The sequence below is a fragment of the Elephas maximus genome, chromosome 5 (assembly GCF_024166365.1).
Source record: "Elephas maximus indicus isolate mEleMax1 chromosome 5, mEleMax1 primary haplotype, whole genome shotgun sequence".
NCBI lineage: Eukaryota > Metazoa > Chordata > Mammalia > Proboscidea > Elephantidae > Elephas > Elephas maximus.
Genome location: NC_064823.1, coordinates 136,335,170 through 136,362,888, shown reverse-complemented (window position 1 = coordinate 136,362,888; position 27,719 = coordinate 136,335,170). Strand labels below are relative to the sequence as shown.

Sequence of the window (27,719 nt, the reverse complement as noted above, 5' to 3'; positions counted from 1 at the left end):
AGTGAAAACATACATTTTCAAGAAGAATGGATCAAAATGGTATTTAACTGTGGTTTCAAAATCTTTTTTTCTTCCTAACCATGTTTTCAAGATTGCATCCCTAAGACTTAATAAAATCTTATTATTCTTCTAATACCTAGAAATTAATAATACAGAAGAAGATATTAGAAGATGTCCTGAAGCACTTCTTGCAGAGATGTGCAGAAACGCGCAATGAATAAAAGAAAATATTCTCCCCTTTTGTACTTTGTAAACTTTCTAGTCAATACAAGTTCTCAAATTTAAATATTATTATTATTAAAAGGGAGGATTTGTGAAAACTTCTGAAGTAGTGGTTTTTATCACTGGTTGGGCTTGAAGGAGAAAAGTAGGAATTAAAATTTTTTGAGGCAAAAATTACTCTTAGTGGTCCCAGAGAGGGCACGAGGTATTAAACAAGTTGGGCTCAAATCCCAGCTCTGTTATTATGAACTTAATAATGACTTTTGACAAGTTAGCTACCTTTTGAATTAGTTTCCTACTCTAAGTTTTAGGAAAATAACCCCAACCTTGCAAAGTATTACAAGAGTAAAATGAAATAATACTAGTTTCTTTTCCTCAGTGTTAAATCTCTGTAACTATGGGATTGAAAAAAGCAAACAAACGAACAAGCAAAAAACACAAAAGAAAAAAAGACAGTGGCAACAACAACAAACCATGAGCATAAAAAGTAAAGTCTTGGATCATAGAGAAACATAGCACAAATTGTCGGAAAACTCAGGTATGAATGTGGAACTCTGCCTCCACCTTATTGTGGGACTTGAAGCAATTCTCTTAATGTTACTCTTGGAAAGAACTAATTTCACTCTTGTCAAAAGGAAATGAAGTTTTTGACTTCTTTGGTTTGTTCTAATTCTGACAGTCCATGTTTCAGGGATATAAAATGCAATTCATGAATTTTGAAAAAAAAATGCATCTTTACTCATTCTGAAAACTGTACAATGCACTTTTTAACCACCTGAATTTCCAGTCCCCTTCTTTTTAATTGTGAAGTTGTTCCAACAAATAAGTCAGTTGAGATGGAAACGTATATTTATCTGATGTAATTCATCAATGATGCTCTTTTAAACTGTTTCTAGTATGCTTTGACATTAAAAACATCACCCCAAAAGTTCTGACTAAAACACTAGTGGTGACTCACAGAGCCACCCCCTCACCTAGTCTCCAGGTGCTATCTGACCACAAAAGTGCTATCTGACATGTATTTCCTGTATAGTGAGATGAATTAAACTTTGTTTTGGTTTGGGAATTTGGAGAGAACTTCACACCTTGTTTGAGACTCAGCACCGTGTACCACTGGACCCAGATGTCTCTGAAGGGCATCCTAGAGGGGTATCTTGAGCTAGATACAGCTCAAGGGATCAGTCCCCAAGAATGGAGTCTGACTCAGTAGAGACAAGCCATAGAAGAACAAAACAGCAGGTTACAGAACCAAAGAACCCAATGAAATAGACAATAGAAATGGAAGTGCTATAGAGAGTCAGAATATGAGGGAGATGAAGTGAGGGGTCAAAGTAGAATGAGACTCTATGAATGAAGGTGTGACTAGAACGAGGGCCAATTAAAGGCTATATGAAGAATACTACACCTCTTTTGGCATTCTTCTTCTCTAACGCAAGTTTTGGAAGACTCTGCTGGTTGGATGGAAACTCTGGTGGCATAGTGGTTAAGTGCTATGGCTGGCTGCTAACCAAAGATTGGCAGTTTTGAATCTACCAGGTGCTCCTTGGAAACTCTATGGGGCAGTTCTACTCTGTCTTATAGGTTCGATAGGAATCGGAATTGACATGATGGCAATAGGTTTTGGGGGCTGGGTTGGAAGGCCATGCTTAAAACTGTAAGAATCCAGCCAAGCAGCCCCTGGGAAAAATTGGGAACTGTCTTTCTTTCCTTCAACCAGCACTTGTCATGTACCTGCTGATTTGCAGGCACCATACAAGGTGCTATAATTTAGGTTGGGTACCCCTAGAAGGAAACTCTGTAATAAGAAATTGAGCACAAATAGTGTATTGGAAGTGATCCCAAGAAACACCAGTAGGAGAGTAGGGAAGTAAAACAGGGAAGGGAAGGAAGCCAAATAAGTGTGTTAATGAGAAGGGTATACTGGACCCAATATCACTGAGATCTCTGGAAGACTACGTAGAATATGCCTCAGAATTGTCCCACCTGGAAATGTTTATCCAACAAGAATTTATACACCTCCCTGGCTCTGCTCCCAGGTGATGGGCCTCTGACTTTTTTTTTTTCTGGGCCTATAGCTTGATCCCCAATTCCCCAACTGCATCATATGGAGAGCTCGTTGACTTCCATAATAAATGGCGACAGGCCCAATTTCAATCTGCAATTTGATCTCAAGCACTTCATATTGTAGCTGTCCCTTTCTAATATATATCCTTGCCTTGTACATGTTGCTATGTGTTGGTAAGTAAGTTAGGGCATTTATCTACCAAAAATTAGTTGAGGGTACTAACTTCCCCAAATTAGTCTTATATGAAATACAACCAGAATGCCCCTTTGAAGTGAGGATGATGGGGCATCAGCTCACTTACTTTGGTCGTGTCATCAGGAATAAGCAATTACTAGAAAAGGGCAGTATGTATGGTAAAGCAGAGGGTCAGTGAAAATGAGGGAAACCCTCACTGAGACACACTGATACAACTGCTGCAACAAGGACTTTAAATGTACCAAGAATCATGAAGATGGCATACGACCGGGCAACATTTTGTTCTGTTATACGTAAGATCACCACAAGTCGGAACCAACCTGATGACAACTAACAACAACAACAACGTCCAGCCTTCTTGTGCAGGCTGTGAATGCTCGAGGACAAAGAAAGATTTCTGGTAGAGAGATGCAGGTGCAATAAGAAGTTGTTGGCATGTTCTGGAATGGTGAGTGACCAGGAGATGTAGAAGGGCACCAATAGTATCTGCTACACCATTGGTGATACAAAGTTGAATATAACATGGTTCCTACCAGAAAGAGCTCTTGGACTAATACTGGAGGCCAATAAATTAACATTCAAATGCAACACAATCTGACAAGTGTGAAAGACTATGGAAGAAAGAATATTCAGTCTGGACTAGAGGGGTGGGGAGGGGATCCTGGGAGGTTTGATACCTAAGCTGAATTCTGAAGAACTTGTGTATGGCCAGAAAAAGAATGGTAGGAGTGGGAGATGAGGGTGTTCCAGGCAGAGGGAATAGCAGGAGCAATGACTAACTGGTAAGAAGCAGCATGGTATTTCAGGGGAAGTACAAATATGAGAAGCTGGACTATATGAGGAAGAATGTGGCATCAGGATTGGAAGAAGACTCGTTAACGACCTGCGATATGCAGAGGACACAATCTTCCTTGCTGAAAGCAAAGAGGACTTGAAGTGCTTACTGAAGAAGACGGAAGACTATAGCCTTCAGTATGAATTACACCTCAACATGAAGAAGACAAAAATCCTCACAACTGGACCAAAAAGCAATGTCATGATAGATGGAAAAGAGACTAACATTGTCGAGGACTTCATTTTACTTGGATCCACAATCAACACCCATGGAAGAGCAATCAAGAAATCAAGACTTATTGCATTGGACAAATCTGCTGCAAAAGACCTCTTTAAAAGGTTAAAAAATAAAGATGTCACTTTGAGGACTATGGTGTGCCTGACCCAAGCCATGGTGTTTTCAATCGCCTCATATGCCTGCAAAAGCTGGACAATGAATAAGGAAGACCGAAGAAGAATTGTCGCCTTTGAATTTTGGTTTTGGAGAAGAATATTAAATATACCATGGACTGCCAGAAGAATGAATAAATCTGTCTTGGAAGAAGCACAGCCAGGAAGAAGTCTCGCCATCCTCCCTTCTTAGAAGGGAGGATGGCGAGACTTCATCTCATACTTTGGACGTGTTATGAGGAAGGACCCATCTCTGGAGAAGGACATCATGCTTAGTAGAGAAAAGGGTCAGTAAAAGAGAGGATGACCCTTAACTAGATGGACTGACACAGTGGCTGCAACAGTGGACTCAAGCACAGCAACGATTATGGGGATGAAGCAAGACCAGGCAGTGTTCCGTTCTGTTGTACATAGGATTGCTATGAGTTGGAACTGATTTGACAGCACCTGACAACAACAACAAGTAGCAGAGGCTTAGTATGCTAGGGTACATCCAAAGGGTTGATTATGAAGAGAGGATCAGAGACGGCCTGGTGTCCAGGACTAAGAAGTCTGAATTTTATACTGAATACAAGGACAGCCCCTGCTGTGATAAAATCTGATGTTTAGGAAGGTCTCTCTGGCAGTAATGTGAAATCTGGGAAAAAAGAATGGAAACCTAGTGACACGAAGATCAATTAAGAAGTTATTGCACGCTACAGAATAGAACCAAGGAGGTAGTGGTGGGATGGGGAGTTGTGGCTAAATTTTAGAGAAAACAGGTGACAAGAACACTTCGTGATGAATCATTCTGAAGTGAGTGGGACAAAGAGAGAGACTGGCCACTAATTCTTTTATACAAGTTGCAGAGTAATGGGGTTTGTGACATTTGATTAGAATCCTAAGGAAAGAGCAGTCCAGGGAGATAAGATCAAGTGGGGACAGAAAAAAAACATACAAACAAAAAAAACCAGTTCAATTGCTAATGGTAGACTTCTACTGAACAAATGGTAGACTTCTAGGAAATAGAAATAATTTTGTTCAACAAAAACACTTTTCTGGGCCTTTTGGATTTGACAGATATAGCCCTCAGGGCATGCCAGGATGAGCTGAGTGAATGTTCCACATAATAAAGAAGATGAAATTTGATTTGATTTTCCTAATATAGTCCTGGGTATTTGGAGAAAGAGTGAGGAATGGAGAAAAGATGAAAGAAAAAGGAGGAGAACAAGAAAGCTGGAAAAACATAATAAAGGTGACGATTCATGGGAGGCATGGTAAGGGGGTCAATGAGAAAGTCCTCAAGATGGGATGACTAATCGTCTGATAAGAACAGAGATGTTGAACATTCAGTGCTTGTGACATTAACTCAGTGCCCCTTTTGCCCCAAAACTTCACACACATACAGTCAGTCTTGATTCAAGGCTCTTGGGGAAGAGACAGAATCATGTGGTTTCCAGTGCAGGGGAATATGTTATGGAAAAGAGATAGCATGTGCAGGAGATGGAGAGGTCAGTGAAAGGAGAAACCTGGAGCCGTGCTCGCTACAAGTCCCGTAGGTCCCCTAAGAAGTCTTGAAACTATAGGTCCATTGCTGGGCTTCTCAATGTATGTGACATGGAGGTCCAAATCATTGTTCAAATATTATGGGGCGGAAGGCTGGAATTCTTGGGGCCATCTATGCAATTGTATCTGGGAAGCAAGTGGGAAGGAATTCCAAGCACAATAAGCATTTATGGCACAGAAATATAATAGCCTGGAGTGTTCAGGTAAATGACTGTTGTTTGGAATGACTAGACCATCGAATATATGCTATGGAATTGAGGAAAAAGAGGCTGAAGATGTAAGCAGGGACCTTTAAGGGAAATGTAAGAAAGGCTTTTGGTGCCAAGCTAAAGGGCTTGGACTTGACGCTGCAGATATGGGTATGGCTGGGGGCATACAGCCGTGTGCCAGGGAGTGTTAAAAACCAAGGATAAAATGCATTCATTTTCCAGTAATTGCAATATTTTGTTGTTGTTAGGTGCCGTCAAGTCAGTTCTGACTCATAGCGACCCTAAGTACAACAGAACAAAACACTGCTCAGACCTGTATCATCCTCATAATTGTTGCTATGCTTGAGCCCATTGTTGCAGACACTGTGTCAATCCATCTCCTTGAGGATTTTCTTCTTTTCCGTTGACCCTCTACTTTGCCAAGCATGATGTCCTTCTCCAGGGACTGATCCCTCCTAATAACATGTCCAAAGTATGTGAGGTGATGTCTTGCCATCTTCTCTTCTAAGGAGCATTCTGGCTGTGCTTCTTTCAAGACAGATTTGTTTGTTCTTTTGGCCGTCCACGGGATAGTAAATATTCTTCGCCAACACCACAATTCAAAGACGTCAATTCTTCCGTCTTCCTTATACGTTGTCCAGCTTCGCAGGCACATAAGGCAATTGAAAGCACCATGGCTTGGGTCAGGCGCACCTTAGTCTTCAAGGTGACATCTTTGCTTTTCAACACTTTAAAGAGGTCTTTTGCAGCAGATTTGCCCAATGCAATGAATCTCTTGATTTCTTGACTGCTCTTCCATGGGTGTTAATTGTGGATCCATGTAAAATGAAATCCTTGACAACTTCAATCTCTTCTCCATTTATCATGATGTTGCTTATTGGTCCAGTTGTGAGGATTTTTATTTTCTTTATGTTGAAGGCTGTGGTCTTTGATCTTCATCAGTAAGTGCATTATTTTAAACATTTCTATATTAAACACCTATTATAAAACATGTTAAAATAAATTAAATATTTTATACTAAAATAAATTATTATAGAATACATATATAGTCTTGTGAATTTTTGAGATGAAACATGAAAACCCAGGGAAATTTTGAACTATGTTTGAGACCCATATTTTGTTGCAGTCTTTTTTTTTTCTTTCTCCCTCTTCTCTCAGTCTTTAGCATTTAATTTCCCATTTGAAAGATGTCTCCATGTAACACGCCGAGTTTGTTCTAGGGTCTGTGACCTTGCTCCTTGCACTGCAGAGCTTGTCTCAGGCTATGGTAACAGACCTCTTGGCTGCTGCCCCATGACCCCTCCTGTTAGCAGCTCCTACAGGGGGCTTGCCAGTTGTGCAATAGATTTCCATGCTCTTTCCCCTTCCTGGATCTGCTCCAGGATGATTGGGCCTCCAACATATGGTTTTTTAGCTTACTTATAGGCCTATAAGTTGATCTGCAATTTCTCATCTGTAGTTGTATGGACAACTTGTTAATTTCCATAAGGGATGGGGACAGTCCCAACTGTAATCTGCTATTTGATCTCCAGTACTTCATAGTTTAGCTGTCCATTCTCATATATATACTTACCTTGTATGTGTTGCTACGTGTTGGGAGGATGGTCTGTTATGTGGCCTTGAAACTTTCACCCAGGTCACCTAATCAGAAGCATTGGGTTGGAACATTCCTCAGTAATGGCGGCTGGGAAATGAGCCTCCCTCTGTCCTGGTTTCTTTTTCTTTCTTTTCAGGGAGACTCCTTCCTTGTTTCCTCTTTGTTGTGCTTATACATGCGATGTCATATGGTATCTAGCCAACTCCATTCACTATTATATGTGTTCCTGGCAGGGAGGGAAGGGTGTTTTGCACTTGCAACATAAGAGGAGTGTGTGCAAAACATTAGACCAGCATTGGCAGCAGGGAGTGACTTGCTGGCTGGCCATAGAGGTCTGTGCCCACTATCGAAGTTGACCTTGCTCTGTCTCTTCTTCATGTGAGTAAAGCATTGTTTCATCCATTGCCTGTATATGATTTGTATCTTTTGTTGGTAGCCTCAGACCGTGGCTCAACACTATACTTTCAAGAACTCTGGAAAAATAAAAAAAGATGGCCGACAGTATGTAACTTTTCCAGGAGATAACAAATGAAAACCCATATAAAATAAAAAATATCTTGGAGTGGAAATGTGTGTGTGCGTGTGTCTTGCAGTGTAATTTAGAGGAGGCAAGAAAGCAGATCATAGAACTGAGGAGTAAATCAGCCAACTGGACCCTGCTCTATTGTGTTCCCCGGAGCCTAGAGGAAGTGCCTGGGGAAACTGAGACAGCTCTTTTTACCAGTAAACCTCTTTTGACACAAATAATACAGATTGTATCAGAGAATAGACTGTTTTCAGTGTTCAGTTTTGCTTGTACAGAGAATGACCCTTAGGTTTAGGGAGGCCTTAGTCAAAAGTCGTTTATGAAAAAGCCCTTTCTTCACAAGTCATCAGTTTTTGTCTTAAATTTTTTTTTTTTTTTGCAAATGTTCTACTCTTGTCTTATACGCTTTTACTCGTAGACTTTCTTTTGCAAAGGGTCACCTTATTAGTTGCAAGCTTTTAAAATGTCACCATGGTACTGACAAAATGTCACATTGACAAGAACTATAATGTTTTTAGATTCTGGGGCCTGAAACGCACAAACTGACTGTGTGTGACTGGTAAGTGATCAGGATATTGCCAAACTCTGGGTAGTTTAACTTATTTGTGGAATTGGTCCAAATGTCAGTCACAGACACTCATTCAGAAGTGTTTATTTTATGGTACCACTCGTACACTGAAGTCATTTTGGGCAAAATGGAAGAACTAACCAGCCATTCTTCTGCCCCTTCATCCTTCTTCCAAAAGTGGGTCCAAATGCCACATTTCTCTTCCCAAACTTTCCTGTAGCTAGAGTGGTAATCTGATACACTTTTTGGCAATACAGGAAGTCCCCGGGTTATGAACATCTGACTTACGAACAACTCGTTACCCATTGTCATCAAGTCAATTCTGACTCATAGTGACTCTATAGGACAGAGTAGAACTGTCCCATAGACTTTCCAAGGCTGTAATCTTTGTGGAGGCAGACTGCTACATCTTTGTCCTGCAAAGCTGCTAGTGGGTTTGAACAGCTGACCTCTGAGTTAGCATTTAAGTGCTTAACCACTGTGCCACCAGGGCTTCTTCAGACAACTCCAATTTGCCCTTCGAAGTTAAGTAAATTTGCACTCACCTTGAAATGATTGAATCACCCCCCCACTCCCACTCCCAACAAATTCTTTGTCACAATTACCTTCACTTGCTGCACTTGCATCCTTTAAATTATTGAAAAGGCTTTGAGCCTTTTTTTGCACTAATCAAACCAAACCTGTTGCCACTGAATCAATTTCAACTCATAGTGACTCTATAGGACAGAGTAGAACTGCACCATAGGGTTTCCAAGGAGTGCTGGTGGTATAAAACTGCTGACCCTTTAGTTGGCAGCCGAGCTCTTAACCACTGGACCACCAGAGCTCCATTCTTGCACTAAAGTGGAGGTAAATAAGATCCTATTCACCTGGTCCGATTTACCTACAAATTCTTAAAAACACAGGGAAGTGTCTCATTTGTAACCCAGAGACTGCTTGTAATGTGTACAGGGAAATCTTTTGGAGGGCTTCTTGGGGAGAAGTATTCTTTCCTGATAAAAGAGATATATATAGTCAGTGAGAATGCTTTTATTCTGCTCTCTTCCTGCCTGCTTTTGAATGAAGTGGTAAGAGGATGTGATATTTGGAACTACAGTAGCCATCTTGAGACTGAGGCAAAAAACTAGAGGGTGAATGCCAATGTGCTGAGGCTCGAGGAATGGAAAAGAAGGAAACAGCTTGGATTCTTGATGATGTTGAGACACTGAACCACCCTTGAGAATCTCCTCCAGACTTGTTGGTAATAATAAATATTCTATGAATTAAACCACTCATTAGTTGGATTTTCTCTTGAGAGTTTTATATTTTACCTGGAGTCCACACAGTCCCTGAGAATACTCTTGGGGCCAGTAGCTCAGACCTCCCCAATTGCATGCAATTTCCCAGGGCCAGAAGCATGAGAAAGGGGGGAGTGAAAGATAGCATGGGCTGATATTCAGTGGGATGCAGGAATGAGGTCTGACCCCCTATGTAAAGACAGGCTGCAGAATGAGAAGGAGTCATTTTCATAAGGGACTTTGTGTGACTTGGGTTTAAGCAATACTGACTTGGGGACCAGGCAACAAAGCCATCCCAGAGATGGGAAAGAGCTTTCTTCCCACTGTTACACAGAATAGAGTGGCTCTGTAAGGAATAGAGGGAGGCTTCATCACCCACTACCTCCAGGGTTTTATAGCTTTGGGAGCCCCTCAAAGCAGCACCCTGGACAATGAACACAGTGTTTTCATGGAGTCCACAGGTGGTAGGATCATGAAGATGTCCTCACTTCAAGTAGCTTTGGGGCATCAGATATCACCAGGCAGGTAGAGTAGATGATCGTGAGCAGTTTTTACGGAGTGCACATGCACCATTTTCTGGGGACTCCCAGAACAAATAGGAAGAGACTTTGAAAGAGACTTTGTGTGAGTACATGGAGGTTAACTATCCAATCAAGTAATTGGTATCACTATAGACTCATTTGTTCCCAAAGACAGTAAGACCTGTGATATTCATGATACACATGTCATAATTTTTCTTTATTCTATGTAAATTCGTACAAATATACAGTTCCATCTTTTCTGTAAACACAGCATGGTAAAAGCATGCTTTTTTCAGCATAAATAGCGACTATACACGTGGATCTAACCAGATGGAATACACAGGAAGCAAATTGACCATATCTGTGGAAGAAGATGATGAAGAAGCTCAATATTACCAGTCAGAACAAGGCCAGGGGGCAACTGCGGAGCAGGCTAACAATTGTTCATATGCAAGTTCAAATCGAAGCTGAAGAAAATTAAACCAAGTCCACGAGAGCCAAAGTACAACCTTGAGTATATCCTACCTGAATTTAGAGACCATCTCAAGAATAGATTCGACACATTGAACACTAATGGCCAAAGACCAGATGAGTTTTGGGATGACATCAAGGACATCATACATGAAGAAAGCAAAAGGTCATTAAAAAGACAGAAAAGACCAAAATGGATGTGGATATCAGAAGAGACTCTGCAACTTGCTCTTGAATGTAGAGTAACTAAAGATCCTCAGTTTAACAAGATTGTTATAGATCTTATAGATTCAGATTCTTATGAGAATCTGGGTATCTTGTTAAAATATAGATTCTGATTCAGCAAACCTGGGGCATAAATGCCAATTCTCAGCAAGAGTTCCATCTGGGAGGAACTGGTTCAAAGCTGTGGTCTGAGACACACAGAGTTGGTCCCAGAGCCCTACTCATTGAGCCTACCCAACTTCCCACCCTGTTGGCCTAGAAGTGGCACAGTTCTCAATTTGAGGGAATTTTGAGAAGCTGTCTCTCTGCATCTATTTTAATTTTGCCTGTGTTTGTATGGTTTTAACCAAGAACGATGCAGAAGAGATTGGGCTCCTCTTGTTATTCATTTGTTAGGCTGGTTCATTTTGAAGTGCCATAAACAGATTATTTCCTGATTTCCACTCACTCTGGGGAGAGTAAGGATTTCCAAGGCAAAGTTCTTCTTTGTGTTATGGAGAGGGGGATCTGCATTTTCAGTTTCTTATGGAACACTGAATTTAATAAATTTTCTGGGATACACGGGTGGGAGGCTGAAGGGGACTATTTGCCATTACAACTCTTTGGGTACTGCCTTCATCACTCTTTTGGGACTGGGAATTCCTTGAGAGAGGACCATTTCTTACCCATCTTTGCATCCCCTGCCATTTCTAGCATAGAGCAGGTACGCTGAAAAGTTTTGTTAAATTGAATTGAAAAAAGAGAGCTGAAGGTATTCTAGAATTGAATTATTCTCCAACACACCTGCTTCTATATATGTAGGAAACAATCTTTTAACATCGGGTTAAGTTTTTTTTTGTTTGTTTTTTTGCTTGGGTGTACCTTCAAAATCAAATCTAAACTTCTTAATCACTGTTTTAAGACTACAAACTGTTCTCACCAAAAAACAATTACATTAAGCTTCTGTCTGTACCAAGTATTTTGCTTGGCACTTTCACATATGTTCTACTCTTTGTCATTAATGTTATTATTGTTGTTAGGTGCCTCCAAGTCAGCTCCATGCAACGGAACAAAATGTTGCTGGTCCTGCACCATCTTCATGATTGTTGGTGTGCTCAGGTCCATTGTTTCAGTGGCCTATCATTCATTACCTTTTTGTTTTGTTTTTTCCTGTCTTCCCCTTTTCAAAGTTGGTTTAGTAAAAGAATTTGACCAAATGGCCTATTTGGAGTCTGTATGTATCATCACAATATTCCATACAGTGGTATCATGCAAGCCAAATATCATGTATGCATGACATTAGTGACATGGAATTCATAGATACCAGGGGTATAAACTAAAACAAAAACCTTTGCTGTTGAGTTGATTCCAACTCATAGTGACCCTTTAAGACAGAATAGAACTGCCCTGTAGGGCTTCTAAGGATCGGCTGGTGGATTCACACTGCCAAATTTTTGGTTAGCAGCTGAACTCTTAATCAATGCACCACCAAGGCTCCACCAAGGGTCTAGTCCCTTTGAACTCATGTTGTTCACTTGCTGTAGTCCTTGGACCACCAGTTTCAGAATCACCTGGGAGCTTGTCAGAAATGCAAATTATCAGGTCCCATCAGAGACTTATTAAATCAAAATCTGCTTTTAAGATCCCATGTAATTCCTAAGCATGTTAAAGTTTCACGTAATTAGTCTAGAGTCTTCTCAATTGCCTCATATATATATGAAAGCTGGACAATGAAAGAGCTCAGAATTGATGCATCTGAATTGTGGTGTTGGTGAAGAGTATTGGCATGGACTGCCAAAACAAACACTTCATTCTTTGAAGAAATACAGCTGGCGTATTCCTTAGAAGTGAGGATGGTGAGTCTTTATCTTGCTTACTTTGGACATGTCATCAGGAAAGACCAATCTCTAGAAAAGGACATTATGGTTGGTAAAGGGTCAGTGAAAATGAGGGGAACCCTCCATGAGATAGATTGACACAACAGCTACAACAATGGGCTCAAACATACCAACAGTTATGACAATGGCAAAGGACTAGACAATGTTTTGTTCTGTTAAACATAAGGTCGCTGTGATGGTTAGTTATGTGTCATCTTGGCTAGGGTATGATTCTCAGTGGTTTGGAAAACATCGGACTGATTACTCTTTCATAACATAATGTAATCACCTCCATGATGAGGCCTGGTATAATAAAATCACCTCCATGATGTGATTTAATATAACATATTAATATTAAATATAATATGTTAATATAATGAATTGACACCTTTGAATTGTGGTGTTGGTGAAGAATATTCAATATACCCTGGACTGCCAAAAGAATGAACAAATCTGTCTTGGAAGAAGTAAAACCAGAATGCTCCTTAGAAGCAAGGATGGCAAGACTTCATCTTACATACTTTGGACATGTTGCCAAGAGGGATCAGTCCCTGGGGAAGGACTTCATGCTTGGTAAAGTGCAGGGTCAGGGGAAAAGAGGAAGACTCTCAACAAGATGGATTGACACAATGGCTGCAACAATGGATACAAGCATAGCAACAATTTTAAGGGGATGGTGCAGGACTGGGCAGTGTTTTGTTCTGTTGTACATAGGGTCGCTATGAGTCAGAACTGACTTGACAACACCTAACAACAGTCACCTCCATGGTGAGATCTGGTACGATAAAATCACCTCCATGATGAGATTTAATATAACTAATCACCTCCATGATGAGATCTGCTATGAGCAGCCAATCAGTTGAAAAAGGAGTTTCCTTGGGCATGTGGCCTGCCTCCAGTATATAAATAGTTCTTCCAGGAAGGCTGCTCTTTCTGGATTCTGTATGGGACTCCTCACCATCTGACCTCCGGTTCCACATGAGCCAGCAGCCTGCTGTCTGATCTGTAGATTTTGGGATTCCTCAGCTGCTGCAGCCCTGTAAGCAAGCATCCTGCACTGACCTGCCAATTTTGAAATCTGTCTGCCTCTGTAACCAGTGAGTCAGGAGAAGCTTCCAGCCTAACACCTGACCCAGGGATTTGGGACTTGCCAGCGTCCACAACTGCGTGAGCCATTTCTTTGAATTAAATCTCTCTCTATATGCTTATATATATATATATCTTATATATATATATATGTTTCCTTGGTTTTGCTCCTCTGGGGAACCTGGCTAAAGACAGTTGCCATGAGTTGAAGCTGACTAAATGGCAACTAACAACGACAGTCTAGAGCAATGTTCCCCCCGACCCCCCAGCAATCTTGGTCAGTTTTAAAATCCTGCCTTTGCTTTGCTTAAAATATATGCACACTTCCTGCATGTTAAGTGCTCGCTTCTGGGGCTGGGTGGAAGAGGTCAAGGATCTCAGCTGAGGTGTTGGGGTTGAACTGTCTGTAGTCTCTTGTCAGTGCTCAAGTCTATTTGCCGCCACCATCCATTGCCACCATGGGGAAGAGACAGCATCAGAAGGACAAGATGTACATTACCTGTGCTGAATACACTCACTTCTATGGTGGCAAGAAGCCAGGTATTCCCAAAACAAATTTTCATCCTTTACCTTTTGACCACTTCAGTCTCTCTCTAAAGCCCTTCATTTACCCAGTGTGCACCTCGGAAGGCATCATTTTTGACTTGCTGAGCATCCTTCCTTGGCTTAAGAAGTACAGGACCAACCCCAGCAATGGAGAATAACTGGAGGGGAGGTCCCTGATTAAGCTAAATTTTGCAAAGAACAATGGAGATAAATACCACTGCCCGGTGCTGTTCACAGTGTTCACTAACACCACCCACATTGTGGCCATCAGAACTACTGGCAACGTATATGCCTACGAGGCAGTGGAGAAGCTGAATACCAAGGCCAAGGACTTCCGGGACCTGCTGACCGATGAGCCCTTTTCCTGGCAGGACATCATCACCCTCCAGTATCCCACCAATTTGGACAAATTTAACATCTCCAACTTCTTTCATGTGAAGAACAACATGCAGATGACAGACCCGGATGAAGAAAAGGCCAAACAGGACCCGTCCTACTACCTGAAAAACACAAATGCAGAGATCCGGGAGACCCTGCAGGAGCTCTACAAGGAGTTCAAAGGAGACAAGGTTCTGGGGGTCACCATGAGGGCCCCCAAGAAGAAACTGGAGAAACTGAACGCTGCCCACTACCCTACTGGGAAGGTCAGCGCTTCCTTCTCCTCCACCACCATGGTTCCGGAGACTACGCACGAAGCAGCTGCCATCGATGAAGACGTCTCGCACTACCAGTTTGTGAAGAAGGTCTACGTGCTGCTCCACACCAACAAGGGCGACCTCAGCCTGGAGCTACACTGCGACCTGACACCAAAGACCTGTGAGAACTTCATTAGGCTCTGCAAGAAGCACTACTACAATGGCACCCTCTTCCACAGGTCCATCAGGAACTTTGTGATCCAAGGCGGCAACCCCACTGGCACTGCCTTGAGTGGAGAGTCATTCTGGGGAAAGCCTTTTGAAGATGAGTTCCAGCTGAACCTCTCGCACATGGGCCGGGGCGTCCTCAGCATGGCCAACTCGGGGCCCAACAGCAACAAGTCTCAGTTCTTCTTCACCTTCCACTCCTGCGCCTACCTGGACAAGAAGCACATCATCTTTGGACGGGTTATCGGGGGCTTCGACACACTGACAGCCATGGAGAACGTGGAGAGTGACCCCCAAAAGTGACTGCCCTAAGAAAGAGATCCGCACTGAGCCCACAACAGTGTTTGTGGACCCTTATGAGGAGGCTGACGCTCAGATCGCCGAGGAGCGGAAGACGCAGCTGAAAGAGGAGGCCCTGGAGGCCATGGTGAAGATGAGCCAGCCCCAGCTGGGGAGAGCAGGACCCCAAGCGGACCACCAGGGGGTGGGCAGGTACATCAGCCCAGCGGCCATGAACCGGGCAGCAGAGCAAGGGACGTCCACCAGCACAGTCGCCCCTGCAGCCAAGAAGCACAGCCGAGGCTTTGGGGACTTCAGTTTCTGGTAGCTGACCCGGAACTCCTGCATTCTGAAGGCTACTTTCCCGCGGAGACTTAAGAAAGGTTTTGCCTGTTGCCTGGATCCTCTTTGCTAAGAGCTGCTCAGGCCCCCAGAGCCCAGTCTCCCGGTGCAGAGTGCCGGCGTCTCCCCTCGCCAGCGCAGACCCTCACCCAGCTAGGGGGCCGGCCGGTTTTCTCCTCCCCATCCGGTTGACATCTCAGGGCCGGCTTATTTACCAATCAGTTCCCGGGACAGCGGTATCATCTGGGAACTTGTTAGAAATACAGATTCTCAGACCCAGAATTCAGAATCCAAGCTCTCGGGGTGGCTGTAGATTACAAATTCCTTAAAAACTGGGACAGTGTCTTATTCATCCTTGAGTTGCCAATGCATTGCAGAAAACCTACCAATAAATGCTTCTTCGTCAAGAGCCCCCCGGGCTTCCAAGGGCGGTGCAGTTGAGAACTGGGACGAGACCCTTGGTGGGCCAGAACCTGCTTCCACCCCCGCTAGTCCGGAAAGCCAAGACCTTGCTCTCAGCAGGGACTACCGCCCCTCCTGCCACTCCTCCCTTCACGCAAAAAATAAAATAAAATAAAAAACCACACGTGCACATTTAAAATTAACTCTTGATTATTTCGTCCACTTTCTTCTAACGTGTCTATTATTCCTTAATCCTTTCTAGCTGCTTTTGGCCTTTAGGAATGTCAATTAGTTAAATCAGCTGCTTTTAGTACTCCCCAAAATCTTTGATATATTTCCTTGAAGGAAAGAATCATGTTTTATATACCTTTGTGCCCACACAGTTTCTTGTATATAAATGCTCAATAAATCGAAAAATAAACAAAACAAAATCCATTGCTGTCCAGTCAATTCCAACTCATGGCAAAAGCTGAATGAATTATGAATGTTTGTAAGGAGAGGTCTCTTGACCGTAAATTCCTTGAAAACTTGAGACAATGTCTTATTTGTCCTCGAATTGCCAATGATTTGCAGAAAACCTATCCATAAATTCTTCTTGGTTAAATTGTAGCTGTTGGGTAAGAAGAGGTTGTCTATTTACTCCTGGCATAGGATCCCGGAGAACAGAAGAAATGCAACAGGAGAAAGTAAAGAGTGCAACGTACAGTGCTAGGCACCTTCAACATTGTTACCTGTTAATCATCACATTTTGTGAACTCGCTGTTATTTCACAGAAGCAAAACCTGAGTTCTGAAATTAAGAACCTTGTCCAAGTTCACACACTTGGTGTCAGAGCCTGACAATTCTTAGGGTGCAATTTGCCACATTACTGTGGGTAGTCCTGTTTCTGCAGAGATTAAGAAGTGAAAGATTCTTTATAAATTCGTTGTCGTAGAGTCGATTCCGACTCATAGCGACCCTATAGTAGCACACAAAAATACACAACTCTCTGGGCTCCCCTCATGCATCAGAGGCACTGTAACTCTGGAGGAAAGAGCTTCACTTCTTCCGTTTCAACCTTAAACTGAGCAGGAACAAAAAATGGAAAAAAAAGCTATCCCTGCAGGTTGTTTTCCGCCAGCGGAACGCAGGTGTTGAGACCGCCGGGCGCAGGGGGGACAAGAGAGGGAGGGACACACGGCCCGGCGGTTGCCTGGTAACGCCCGTCGGAGAAGTACCAACGTAATAAGGTCCCGCAGAAGAGTCACTGGCCGGGAGTGGGACCCGGCAGCCCGTTCTGCCCGTGCCGGCGGCCTGTCCCCGCGCTTTGGCGGGCTAGCGCCGGGGAAATGTTGCAGGAGGAGTCGGATCTGTCTCTCATTATTGCTCATATAGTGCAGAAGCTCAAAGGCTCCAGTCTGTACGCTCAGCTGGAGCGGCAGGCCTGGGTAAGTGAGGCGGGCGGGCAGGGAGAGAGCCGGGCGGGCAGGGAGAGAGCCGGGCGGGCAGGGAGAGAGCCGGGCGGGCAGGGAGAGAGCCGGGCGGGCAGGGAGAGAGCCGGGCGGGCAGGGAGAGAGCCGGGCGGGGCCGCGGGGATGCCGCGTCTCCGACACCCACCGGCCTGAGCAGGAGCCGCGCTGCTTTCTCCAGCTCCGCTGCGGTGCACCGAAAAACCTCCCTTCCAGGTGCAAGCAAGCTGTGCTCGCTCAGCCCCAGGCGTAGGGAACTAGATTTTTTTTAAAGGGTGGGGCGCATCACGCCGTTCCTCAGGCCGGAGACGCGCTGAGGCTGTTCATTGATCTGTTCGCATAGTCGTTGCAGGGTCCAGTTTTTTAAGCTGCTGGACTCAGGGAAGGTGTCTTTGGACCGCGCCTTCCTTCACTTTTTTGGTCCTGTGGGTGGGTGTAGGCGTCCAGGTGCCTTTTTTTTGCTTTCCCGTCAACCTACAATCTTTTTGCAGTGATTCCTCCTTGATCCGCTAACCCAGCATTTATTGAATACCTTCTAACGCGGGGGCACAGGTTAATCAGGATGTCTTTGTCTTTTTTCTGGATGTCATGTAATATAGGGAATCACACACTATGTAGACTTTCGAGCTTGATTTCTGTCACTTAGCACAGTGTTTCAGAGATTCATCCATGTTGGGTATTTCAGTTGTTACTTTTTTTTTTTTTGATTGTGCTTTAGGTGAAAGTTTACAGCACAAATTAGCTTCTTATTCAAAAATTTGTACACAAATTGTTTTGTAACTTTGAATGCAGTCGTCGCGTTGTCAGCACTCTCCTCCTTTCCCTTTCCACCCCAGGTTCCCCATCTCCCAAACCAAATCCACTGCCATCAGTGAATTCTGACTCATAGCAACCAGTAGGGTTTCCAAGGCTGTAATTTTTTTTTTTAATTGTGCTTTAGGTGTACGTTTACAGAGCAAATTAGTTTATCATTAAACAATTAACACATACTGTTTTGTGACATTGGTTGCCAACCCCAGTATGTGTCAACACTCTCCCCTTCTTGACCTTGGGTTCCCATTTCCATTTGTCCAACTTTCTGGTCCCCTCCTGCCTTTTCTTCCTTGCCCCTGGCCTGGTATGCCCCTTTAGTATCGTGTACATGGTTGAGCTGTGTGTATTACTGTTTGTTTTATGGGCCTGTCTCAGCTTTGGCTAAAGGGTGAACCTAAGGAGTGACTTCAGTACTGAGTTAAAAGGGTATCTGGGGCTGTACTTACAGGGTTTCTCCAGTCTCTGTCAGACCGGTATGTCTGGTCTTTTTTTTTGTGAGTTAGAATTTTGTTCTACATTTTTCTCCAGCTCTGTCCTGGACCCTCTGTTGTGATCCCTGTCAGAGCAGTTGGTGGTGGTAGCCAGGTGCTATCTAGTTGTGTTTGATTCTTTCTGCTGGAGGCTGTGGTAGTTGTGGTCCATTAGTCCTTTGGAGTAATCTTTTCCGTATGTCTTTGGTTTTCTTCATTCTCCTTTGCTCCAGACTGGGTGGGACCAGCCAAGTATCTTAGATGGCAGCTCACAAGCTTTCACCCAAGTAGGATGTAGAACATTTTCTTTATAAACTATATTATGCCAATTGAGCTAGATGTCCCCCAAGACCTTGGTCCCCAGACTATGCCAATTGAGCTAGATGTCCCCTAAGACAATGGTCCCCAGACCTCAGCCCAGTAGCTTGGTCCCTCAGGGAGTTCAGTCATGTCTGTGAAGCTTCTATGACTTCATCTTGGTCAAGTTGTGCTGACCTCCCCAGTATTGTGTACTGTCTTACCCTTCACCAAAGTTGCAACTAATCAATTGTCTAGTTAGTGTTTTTCCCTCCCCACCTTCCTCTCCCTCATAACCGTTAAAGATTGTTTCTTTCTGTCTATAAACCTTTTCATGAGTTTTTATAATACTGGTCTCATGCAGTATTTGTCCTTTATGATTGACTTATTTCACTCAGCATAATGCCCTCCAGATTCATCCATGTTTTGCAGATTCATCATTGTTCTGTATTGTTGCGTAGTATTCCATTGTGTGTATGCACCATAGTTTGTTTATCCATTCATCTGTCGATGGCCACTTAGGTTGTTTCCATCTTTTTGCTATTGTGAATAATGCTGCAGTGAACATGGGTGTGCATGTGTATATTCGTGTGACGACTCTTATTTCTCTAGGATATATTCCTAGAAGTGGGATTGCTGGACCATATGGTATTTCTATGTCTAGCTTTTTAAGGAAGGGCCATATTGTTTTCCAAAATGGTTGTACCATTCTGCATTCTCACGAGCAGTGCCTAAGTTCTAATCTCCTCACAGCTTCTCCAATATTTCTTTTCTTTTTTGATTCATCCAAGGCTGTAAATCTTTATGGAAGCAGACTGCCAAATCTTTCTTCCACAGAGCTGTTGGTAGTTTTGAACCACCGACCTTCTGGTTAGCAGTCCAGTGCTTTAACCGCTGTGACACCAGGGCTCCTTTCCCTGTGTCCATTCTTCCAGTTTTCCTGTCCCTTCCTGCCTTCTCTTTGCTTTTGGGCTGATGTTCTGTAACTCCTTATTCCTGAGTAGTATTCCATTGTTTGGATGAATCACGATTGGGTTATCCCTTCATTGGTTGATGAGCATTTGCATTGTTTCTGCTTTTAGAGATTATGAGTAAAGCTGATATAAACATTCTTGTGTAGGTTTTTATATGGATAATTGTATTCATTTTTCTCGGGTAAATACCTAGGAGTGGAATTGTTGAGTCTAATGGTAAATGTTTGTTTAATTCTGTACACTTCTAAAGTGGCTGTACCATGTTGAATGCCCACCAGCAATTATGAGAATTCCAGTTGCCTTGAGTCCTCATGAGTATTTGATATTGTCAGTTTTTTGTTAATTTTTATTGATTATACTCCTCTTGTAGGAGTGTGGTGATATCTCATTGTAGCTTTAATTGCATTTCCCTAGTAACTATTGATGTTGAACATCTTTTCATGTGCTTACAACTTCTGTAGTGAAGTATTCAGTTCAAATCTTTTGCCCACTGAAAAAAGTTGTATTGTTTGTCTTCTTTTCGGTGAGTTGCACCAACGATATATGGAACAAGTCCTTTGTCAGACATGTTTTGCAAATGTTTTCTTTCAGTCTGTGGCTTATTTTTTCATTTTCTTAACTGAGTTTTTCAAAGAGCAAAAGTTTTAAATTTTTACATAAAATTTAACAATTTATCCTTTTATGATTCATACTTTTTGTGCCCAACCTAAGAATCATTGCCTAACCCAAGGCCTCGACGAGTTCCTCCAATTTTTTTTGTTCTAAAAGTTTCATAGTTATAGCTTTTACGTTTAAGTCTATAATCCACTTTCATTTAACTTTTGTATATGGTACAAAGTAAGACTTGTTTTTGTTTTATGCATATGAGTGTTGAGTATTTCCAGTATCAATTTATTGAGAAAAAACAAAACAAAACAAAACAAAACTATCCTTATTCCCTTAAATTCCTTGGCATCTTTGTTCAAAATCAATTGAATATGTGTATGAGGTAATAAAAATCTCTCTCTCTATGTGTATATGTGTGTCTGTGTGCGTGTGTGTATATATGTATGTATAAAACTGTTTCTTCCTTACTCATCTTCCAGCTTTTGCATGCATTTGAGGAGATTGAAAGCACCATGGCTTGGGTCGGGTGCACCTTAGTCTTAAAGGTGACATCTTGGCTTTTTAACACTTCGAAGAGTTCTTTTGCAGCAGATTTGCCTAGTGCAGTGCATCACTTGATTTCTTGGCAGCTGCTTTCATGGGTGTTGATTGTGGATTCAAGTAAAATGAAATCTTTGACGATGTCATTCTTTCCTCCCTTTAACATGATGTTGCTTATTGGCCCAGTTGTGAGGATTTTTATTTTCCTTACGTTGAGGTGTAATCCGTACTGAAGGCTGCAGTCTTTGATCTTCTTCATTAAGTGCCTCAAGTCCTTTTTACTTTCAGCAAAAAAGGTTGTGTCATCTGCATAATGCAGATTGTTAACGAGTTTTCCTCCAATCCTAATGCTCCATTCTTCATATAGTTCAGCTTCTCGGTTTATTTGCTCAGCATGTAGATTCAATAAGTGGGGTGAAAGGATACAGCCCTGACACACACCTTTCCTGACTTCAAACCACGCAGTATCCGCTTGTTCTGTTTGAACAACTGCCTCTTGATTTATGTCCAGGTTCCTCATGAGCACAAATTAAGTGTCCTGGAATTCCCATTCTTCTCAATGTTATCCATAATTTGTTGTGATCGCCACAGTTGAATGCCTTTGCATAGTCAATAAAACACAGGTAAACATCTTTCTGGTATTCTCTGCTTTCAGCCAGGATCCATTTGACATCAGCAATGATATCCTTGGTTCTACATCCTCATTTGAATCCGACTTGAATTTCTGGCAATTCCCTGTCAGTGTACTGCTGCAGCTGCTTTTGAATGATCTTCAGCAAAATTTTACTTGCATGTTATATTAATGATATTGTTCAATAATTTCCACGTTCTGTTGGATCACCATTCTTTGGAATAGGTACATATGTGGATCTCCTCCGGTCGTTTGACCAAGTGGCTGTCTTCCAACTTTCTTGACATAGGCGAGTGAGCACTCCAGTACTGCATCCATTTGTTGAAACATCTCAATTGTTATTCTCTCAATTCCTGAATAAGAAAGACCAAAGAAGGATTGACGCCTTGGAATTATGGTATTGGTGAAGAATATTGAATATACCATGGACTGCCAAAACAGCAGACAAATCTGTCTTGGAAGAAGTACAGCAGGAATGCTCCTTAGAAGCAAGGATGATGAGACTATTGTTTTGGACATGTTACCAGGAGGAATCAGTCCCTGGAGAAGGACATCATGCTTGGTAAACTAGAGGATCAGCGAAAAAGAGGAAGACCCTCAACGAGATGGATTGACGCAGTGGCTGCAACAATGAACTCAAGCATAACAATGATTATGAGGATGGTGCAGGACCAGGCAATGTTTTGTTCTGTTGTACGTAGGGTTGCTCTGAGTCAGCACCTAACAACAATGTAACTATTTCTGGACTTTCATACTGTTCCATTGATCTGTTTGTCTATCATTATGCCATTATTACATTGTCTTAATTTTCTTAACTTCATAGTAAATCTTGAAATCAGCTTAAAATTTTTTATTCCTCTTTTTCAAAATTGTTTTTTTGGCTATTTTAGGTTCTTTAGTTTGATGAATAAATTTAGAATCAGTTTGTAAATTACTACAAAGAAGATTGCTGGGATTTGGATATTTGGATTGGGATTATGTTAAATCTGTATATCAATTTGAGAATTGACCTTTTAGTAGTATTAAAATTTCTGATCCATAGACACCATATATCTCTCCATTTATTTGTGTCTTCTTTATTTTCTGTTGCCAATAGTTTGTTGTTTCAGCGAACGAATCTTGCGCACGTTAGCTGGATTTTTCCTTGAGGATTTCATGTTTTTTGGTGGTATTATAAATGGTGATTTTTTTTTCCCGTTTCAATTTCCATTTTTTTGTCGTTGTTGTTGTTAGGTGCCTTCGAGTCCGTTCTGACCGTAGCAACCCTGTGTACAACACAATGAAACACTGCCCTGTTCTGTGCTACGGTCACAATTTATTGTTAATGCTTGAGCCTGTTGTCGCAACCACTGTGTCAACCCATCTTGTTGAAGGTCTTCCTCTTTTTTGCTGACCCTCTATTCTTCCAAGCGTGAAGTCCTTCTCCAAGGACTGGTCCCTCCTGATAACATGTCCAAAGTATGTGAGATGAAGTCTCGCCATCATCCTTGCTTTTAATGAGCATTCTGGCTATACTTCTTCCAAGCCAGATTTGTTTGTTCTTCTGGCAGTCCATGATATATTCAATATTCTTTGCCAACACCACGATTCAAAGGCATTAATTCTTCTTCTATCTTCCTTATGCATTGTCCAGCTTTCATGTGCATAAGAGGTGATTGAAAACACCATGGCTTGGGTCAGGGTCATCTTAATCCTTAAAGTGACATCTTTGCTTTTAACACTTCAAAGAGATCTTTTGCAGCAGATTTGCCCAATGAAATGTGTCATTTGATGTCTTGATGGCTGCTTCCATGGGTGTTGGTTGTGGATCCAAGTAAAATGAAATCCTTGACAACTTCAGTATTTTCTCCGTTTATCATGATGTTGCTTATTCATCCAGTTGTGAGGATTTTTGTTTTCTTTGTGTTGAGGTTTAATCTATACCGAAGGCTGTGGTCTTTGATTTTCATCAGTAAGTGCTTTAAATCGTCTCCAAGTCCTCTTCATTTTCAGCAAGCAAGGTTGTGTCATTTGCCTATCACAGATTGTTAACGAGTCATTAATATATCAAAATAAAATTGATATTTGTATATTTACAGTGTATCCTGAGATTTTGATAAACTTATTAATTCTATCGTATCTTTTTTTATAGATTACTTAGGATTTTCCAAGTATATGGGTCATATGTGAATAAAGACAGTTTTACTTCTTCCTTTCCAATCTGTATGCCTTTCTTTTTTCTTGCCTTTTTGCACTGGTTAGGACCTCTAGTACAATGTTATATAGATGTTGTTTATCATATAGCTTGATAGTTCATTTTTATTTCCTTGAATAATGTTCTGTTGTCCTCTTGAGGAACATCTTGTTTGCTTCCAAGTTTTGGCAGTTATGGTTAAAGATGCTATAAATATTCATGTGCAGGTTTTTGTGTGGACATAAGTTTTTAAGTCATTTGAGTAAATACCGAGGAGTGAGACTGGTGCATCATATGGTAAGCCTATGTTTAGCTTTGTAAAAAATTGCCAAACTGTCTTCCAAAGTGGCAGTAGCATTTTGCATTCCCACTAGAAATGAACCAGAGTTCCTGTTGCTCCATATTCTCATAATTTGATGTTGTCAATGTTTAGGATTTTAGTAATTCTAATAGATGTATTGTTGTTAGGTGACATTGAGGCTATTTCAACTCATAGGTACCCCATGCGACAGAGTAGAACTGCCCTATAGGGTTTTCTTTTATGGAATCTTTATGGGAGCAGAGCCAGGCCTTTTTTCCAGGGAGTCACTAGGTGGTTTAAACCACCAGCCTTTTGGTTAGCAGCTGAGTGGTTAACTGCTGTGCCACCAGGGCTCCTTAATAGCTGTGTAGTAGTATCTTATTGTTCTTTTAATTTGCAATTCTCTAATGACATGTGACGTTGAGTATCTTAATTTGTTATCTGTTTATCTTTTGTGATCAGGTGTTTGTTCAGATTTTTGCCTGTTTTTTAAATTGATTTGTTCCTTTTCCTGTTGAATTTTAAGAGTTCTTTTTATATTTTGGATACAAATCCTTTATCAATTACTTGTTTTGTAAATATTTTCTCCCAGCTTGTGGCTTGTCTTTTTATTCACTTAACGGTGTCTTTCACAGAGCAGAAGTTTTTTCTTTTTTTTTAGTGGTGCCCAACTTATCTATTTATTTATTTACCATGGATTATAGTTTTGGTGTTTTACCTCACAAACTCATTGCTAAATCCAAGGCTACCTAAATTTTCTCCTTTGTCATCTTCTTGAAGTTTTATAGTTTTACATTTACCTTTAGGTCTATGATCCATTGAATTACCTTTGCTCCTTTGTCATATATAATCAAAATACTTGACTATATTTTTGTGGTTCTCTTTCTGGGCTCTCTATGTGTTCTTTTACCTTGATCCTTGTAGCTTCATAGTAAGTCTTAAAGTTGGGTACTGGCTTTGTTCTTCTTTTTCAATATTATTTTTGCAAAATTTTTGGTAACAGATTTAATTTTAATAGATATAGGACTATTCGTAACTTCTTTCTATTGTCAGTTTTGGTAAGTTGTGTTTTCAAGGAATTTATGGATTTCATTTAATGTATATAGATCATTGACCTAAAGTTGTTTATAATGAACTTTTATTTTTCTAATGTGTGATAAAGTCGTTTCCATTTCTGAGGATGGTAATTGTGTGTGTGTGTTTGAACAATTTTGCTAGGGGTTTATCAACTTTATTAATCTCATCAAAGAGCCAATTTTTGACTTTGCTGGATTTCTTTTAATTTTGGATCATATCTATGATTATTACCTTCCTCAGAATTTATTTGATATTCTTCTTCTAATTTCTTGAGATGGAAGCTTAGATCATGGATTTTTAGTCTTTTCTAAAATATGCATTCAAGACTAAAAAGTTCTCCCTAAGCACTGGTTTAGCTGCATCCCATATATTTTAATAAGTTATATTTTCATAATCTTATGTTCAAAATATTTTCTATTATTCGTTGTGATTTCTTATATGATCCAAGGGTTACCTTCAAATATATTGCTTAATTCCCAAGCAGTTGAGATTTTCTTTTTATATTTTTGTTATTGATTTTTAATTTCAGTGTTGTCAGAACGTTCCATGTACACTTATAAACAGTGTGTTTACTGTCACTGTTGTGATGAATTATCTATATATGCCACTTAGTTTGTTAATTGTGTTGTTCAGATCTTCTGCAACCTTATCAAATGCTTGTCTGCTTGTTTTCTTAGCTATTAAAAGAAATATGTTAAAATTTCTCACTTTGTATATTTGTGTATTTCTCCTTTTAATTCTCTAAATTTTGTACTTTACATATTCTAAGGCTGTTTTATTAGTTGTTTACGGATTTACATTGTGGTATTTTCTGTTGCATTACCCCTTAATCATTATGAAATGTTCTTTATCTCTAGTAAGAGTATTGCCTCATCACCTGTTTTGTCTGATGTTAAGATAACTTCATCAGTTGTATTTTGGTTAGTGGTTGAGTGGCATGACTTTTTTTCCCCTTTTACTTTGCTCCTTTCTGTGACTTATATTTAAGGCATATCTCTCCAAGCAATATATAGTTGTTTTGTGTTAAATCCGGTGTGGCAGCCATAGTCTTTTAATTGTATTAATTAGTCCATTTACATTTAATGAATTCACTGATATATTTGCTTTTATGTCTCTGATCTATTATTTATTTGATGCATCTGCTTTATGCTCTGTTTTCTCATTTTTTTTGCGTTCTTTTGGATTGTTAATATATTTTCCTCTCCATTGACTTGATAGTTATATTGTTTTACTATTCTTTTTGTAGTTACCCTAGAGATTACATGGTATTGTCTTATATAAATTATTACTTCTACTATTTCTTTGTAATGTAATGCTAGAACTTAAAACACTTTATTCACTTACCTTTCTTTCCTTTCATTATTTTTGTCAATTTAAATTTACATATGTTTTAAATTTACATATATTTTAAGTCCTATGAAACATTTCTATTCTTGTTTTGTAGAGTCAATATTCAGTAAATATTTATTCATTCTAAACCAAATTTATGTCTTTTTTTGTTTGTCATCATTTCCTCATGTATTTCCGTATTTCCTTCTGTGATTATTATTATTTTTTTCTATCATAAGAAACAACCCCTGTAAGGGTTGCTATGAGTTAGAATCAACTTGATGGCAACAGGTTTGGTTTTTGGTTTTAAATGCAGACTTGCTGGTAACAAATTCCTCAGTTTTTGTCAATGAATAGTATATCTTTATTTTTGAAAGTTTTTTTTTTTTTTCTGTTTATAGATTTTTAGGTTGGTAGTAATTTTTTTTTTTTTCCCTTTTTTTTAGCATAGTATGATGCTATCCTGTTGTCTTCTGGCTTCTTTGGCTTCTGTTGAAAAGTTAGCCATCAGTCTTTTTTATTGCCTATTGGTTATATGTCCCCTAACCCAAGTCTTGCTGCTTTTAACTTTTTTTTTTTTTGTCTTTAGTTTCAGTAGTCTTGGTAAGATGTGCCTTATTGTGTTGTTGTTGTTTGTATTATTATTATTACTTATTTTATTCTGTTTTGGTTTTGGTGGGGCTTCTTTTTTCTGGGGATTGGTATCTTTCATCAGTTTTGGAAAAATGTTGACCATTATCTGTTCAAATATTTTCTTTGCTGCATTTTCCTTACTCTTTTTCTGAGACTCCAGTTTACGTATTAGACCTTTTTCACTGAATTCTACTCACCTCTAATACTCTTTTCCTGTGTTTTCCACTGTTTTTTCTCTGTACTACAATTTGGATTTTTTTAAAAATCTTTTTCCAATTCACAAATCCTGTTTTATACTGTTTCTTATCTTCTGGTAAATTCATCACATTGCTGTCGAGTCGATTCCGACTCATGGCGACCTTATAGCAGCTGATTGTTTCAAACTGTTTTTTTTTTTTTTTGGCCTGC

General features: G+C 40.6%; 2 protein-coding genes across 3 annotated transcripts in view; both read left to right on the top strand.

Moving 5' to 3' along the window:
• Positions 1–14,045: 14,045 nt before the first annotated feature.
• On the top strand, positions 14,046–15,603 carry LOC126077249 (RING-type E3 ubiquitin-protein ligase PPIL2-like). Its single transcript, XM_049886402.1, is given in 2 exon segments — positions 14,046–15,287; positions 15,289–15,603. Coding segments are annotated over 2 exon segments (1,557 nt in total).
• A 1,623-nt stretch (positions 15,604–17,226) lies between these two features.
• The window catches only part of TBC1D19 (TBC1 domain family member 19), a 165,566-nt gene continuing 155,073 nt past the window's right edge, over positions 17,227–27,719 (top strand). The window contains exon 1 of one of the 2 annotated variants that reach the window (XM_049886400.1): positions 17,227–17,446. In XM_049886400.1, coding sequence (XP_049742357.1) covers positions 17,348–17,446 — 99 coding nt within the window. In that variant the 5' untranslated portion in view covers positions 17,227–17,347. The remainder of the gene's footprint in view (positions 17,447–27,719) is intronic. The other variant, XM_049886401.1, reaches the window with a different exon arrangement.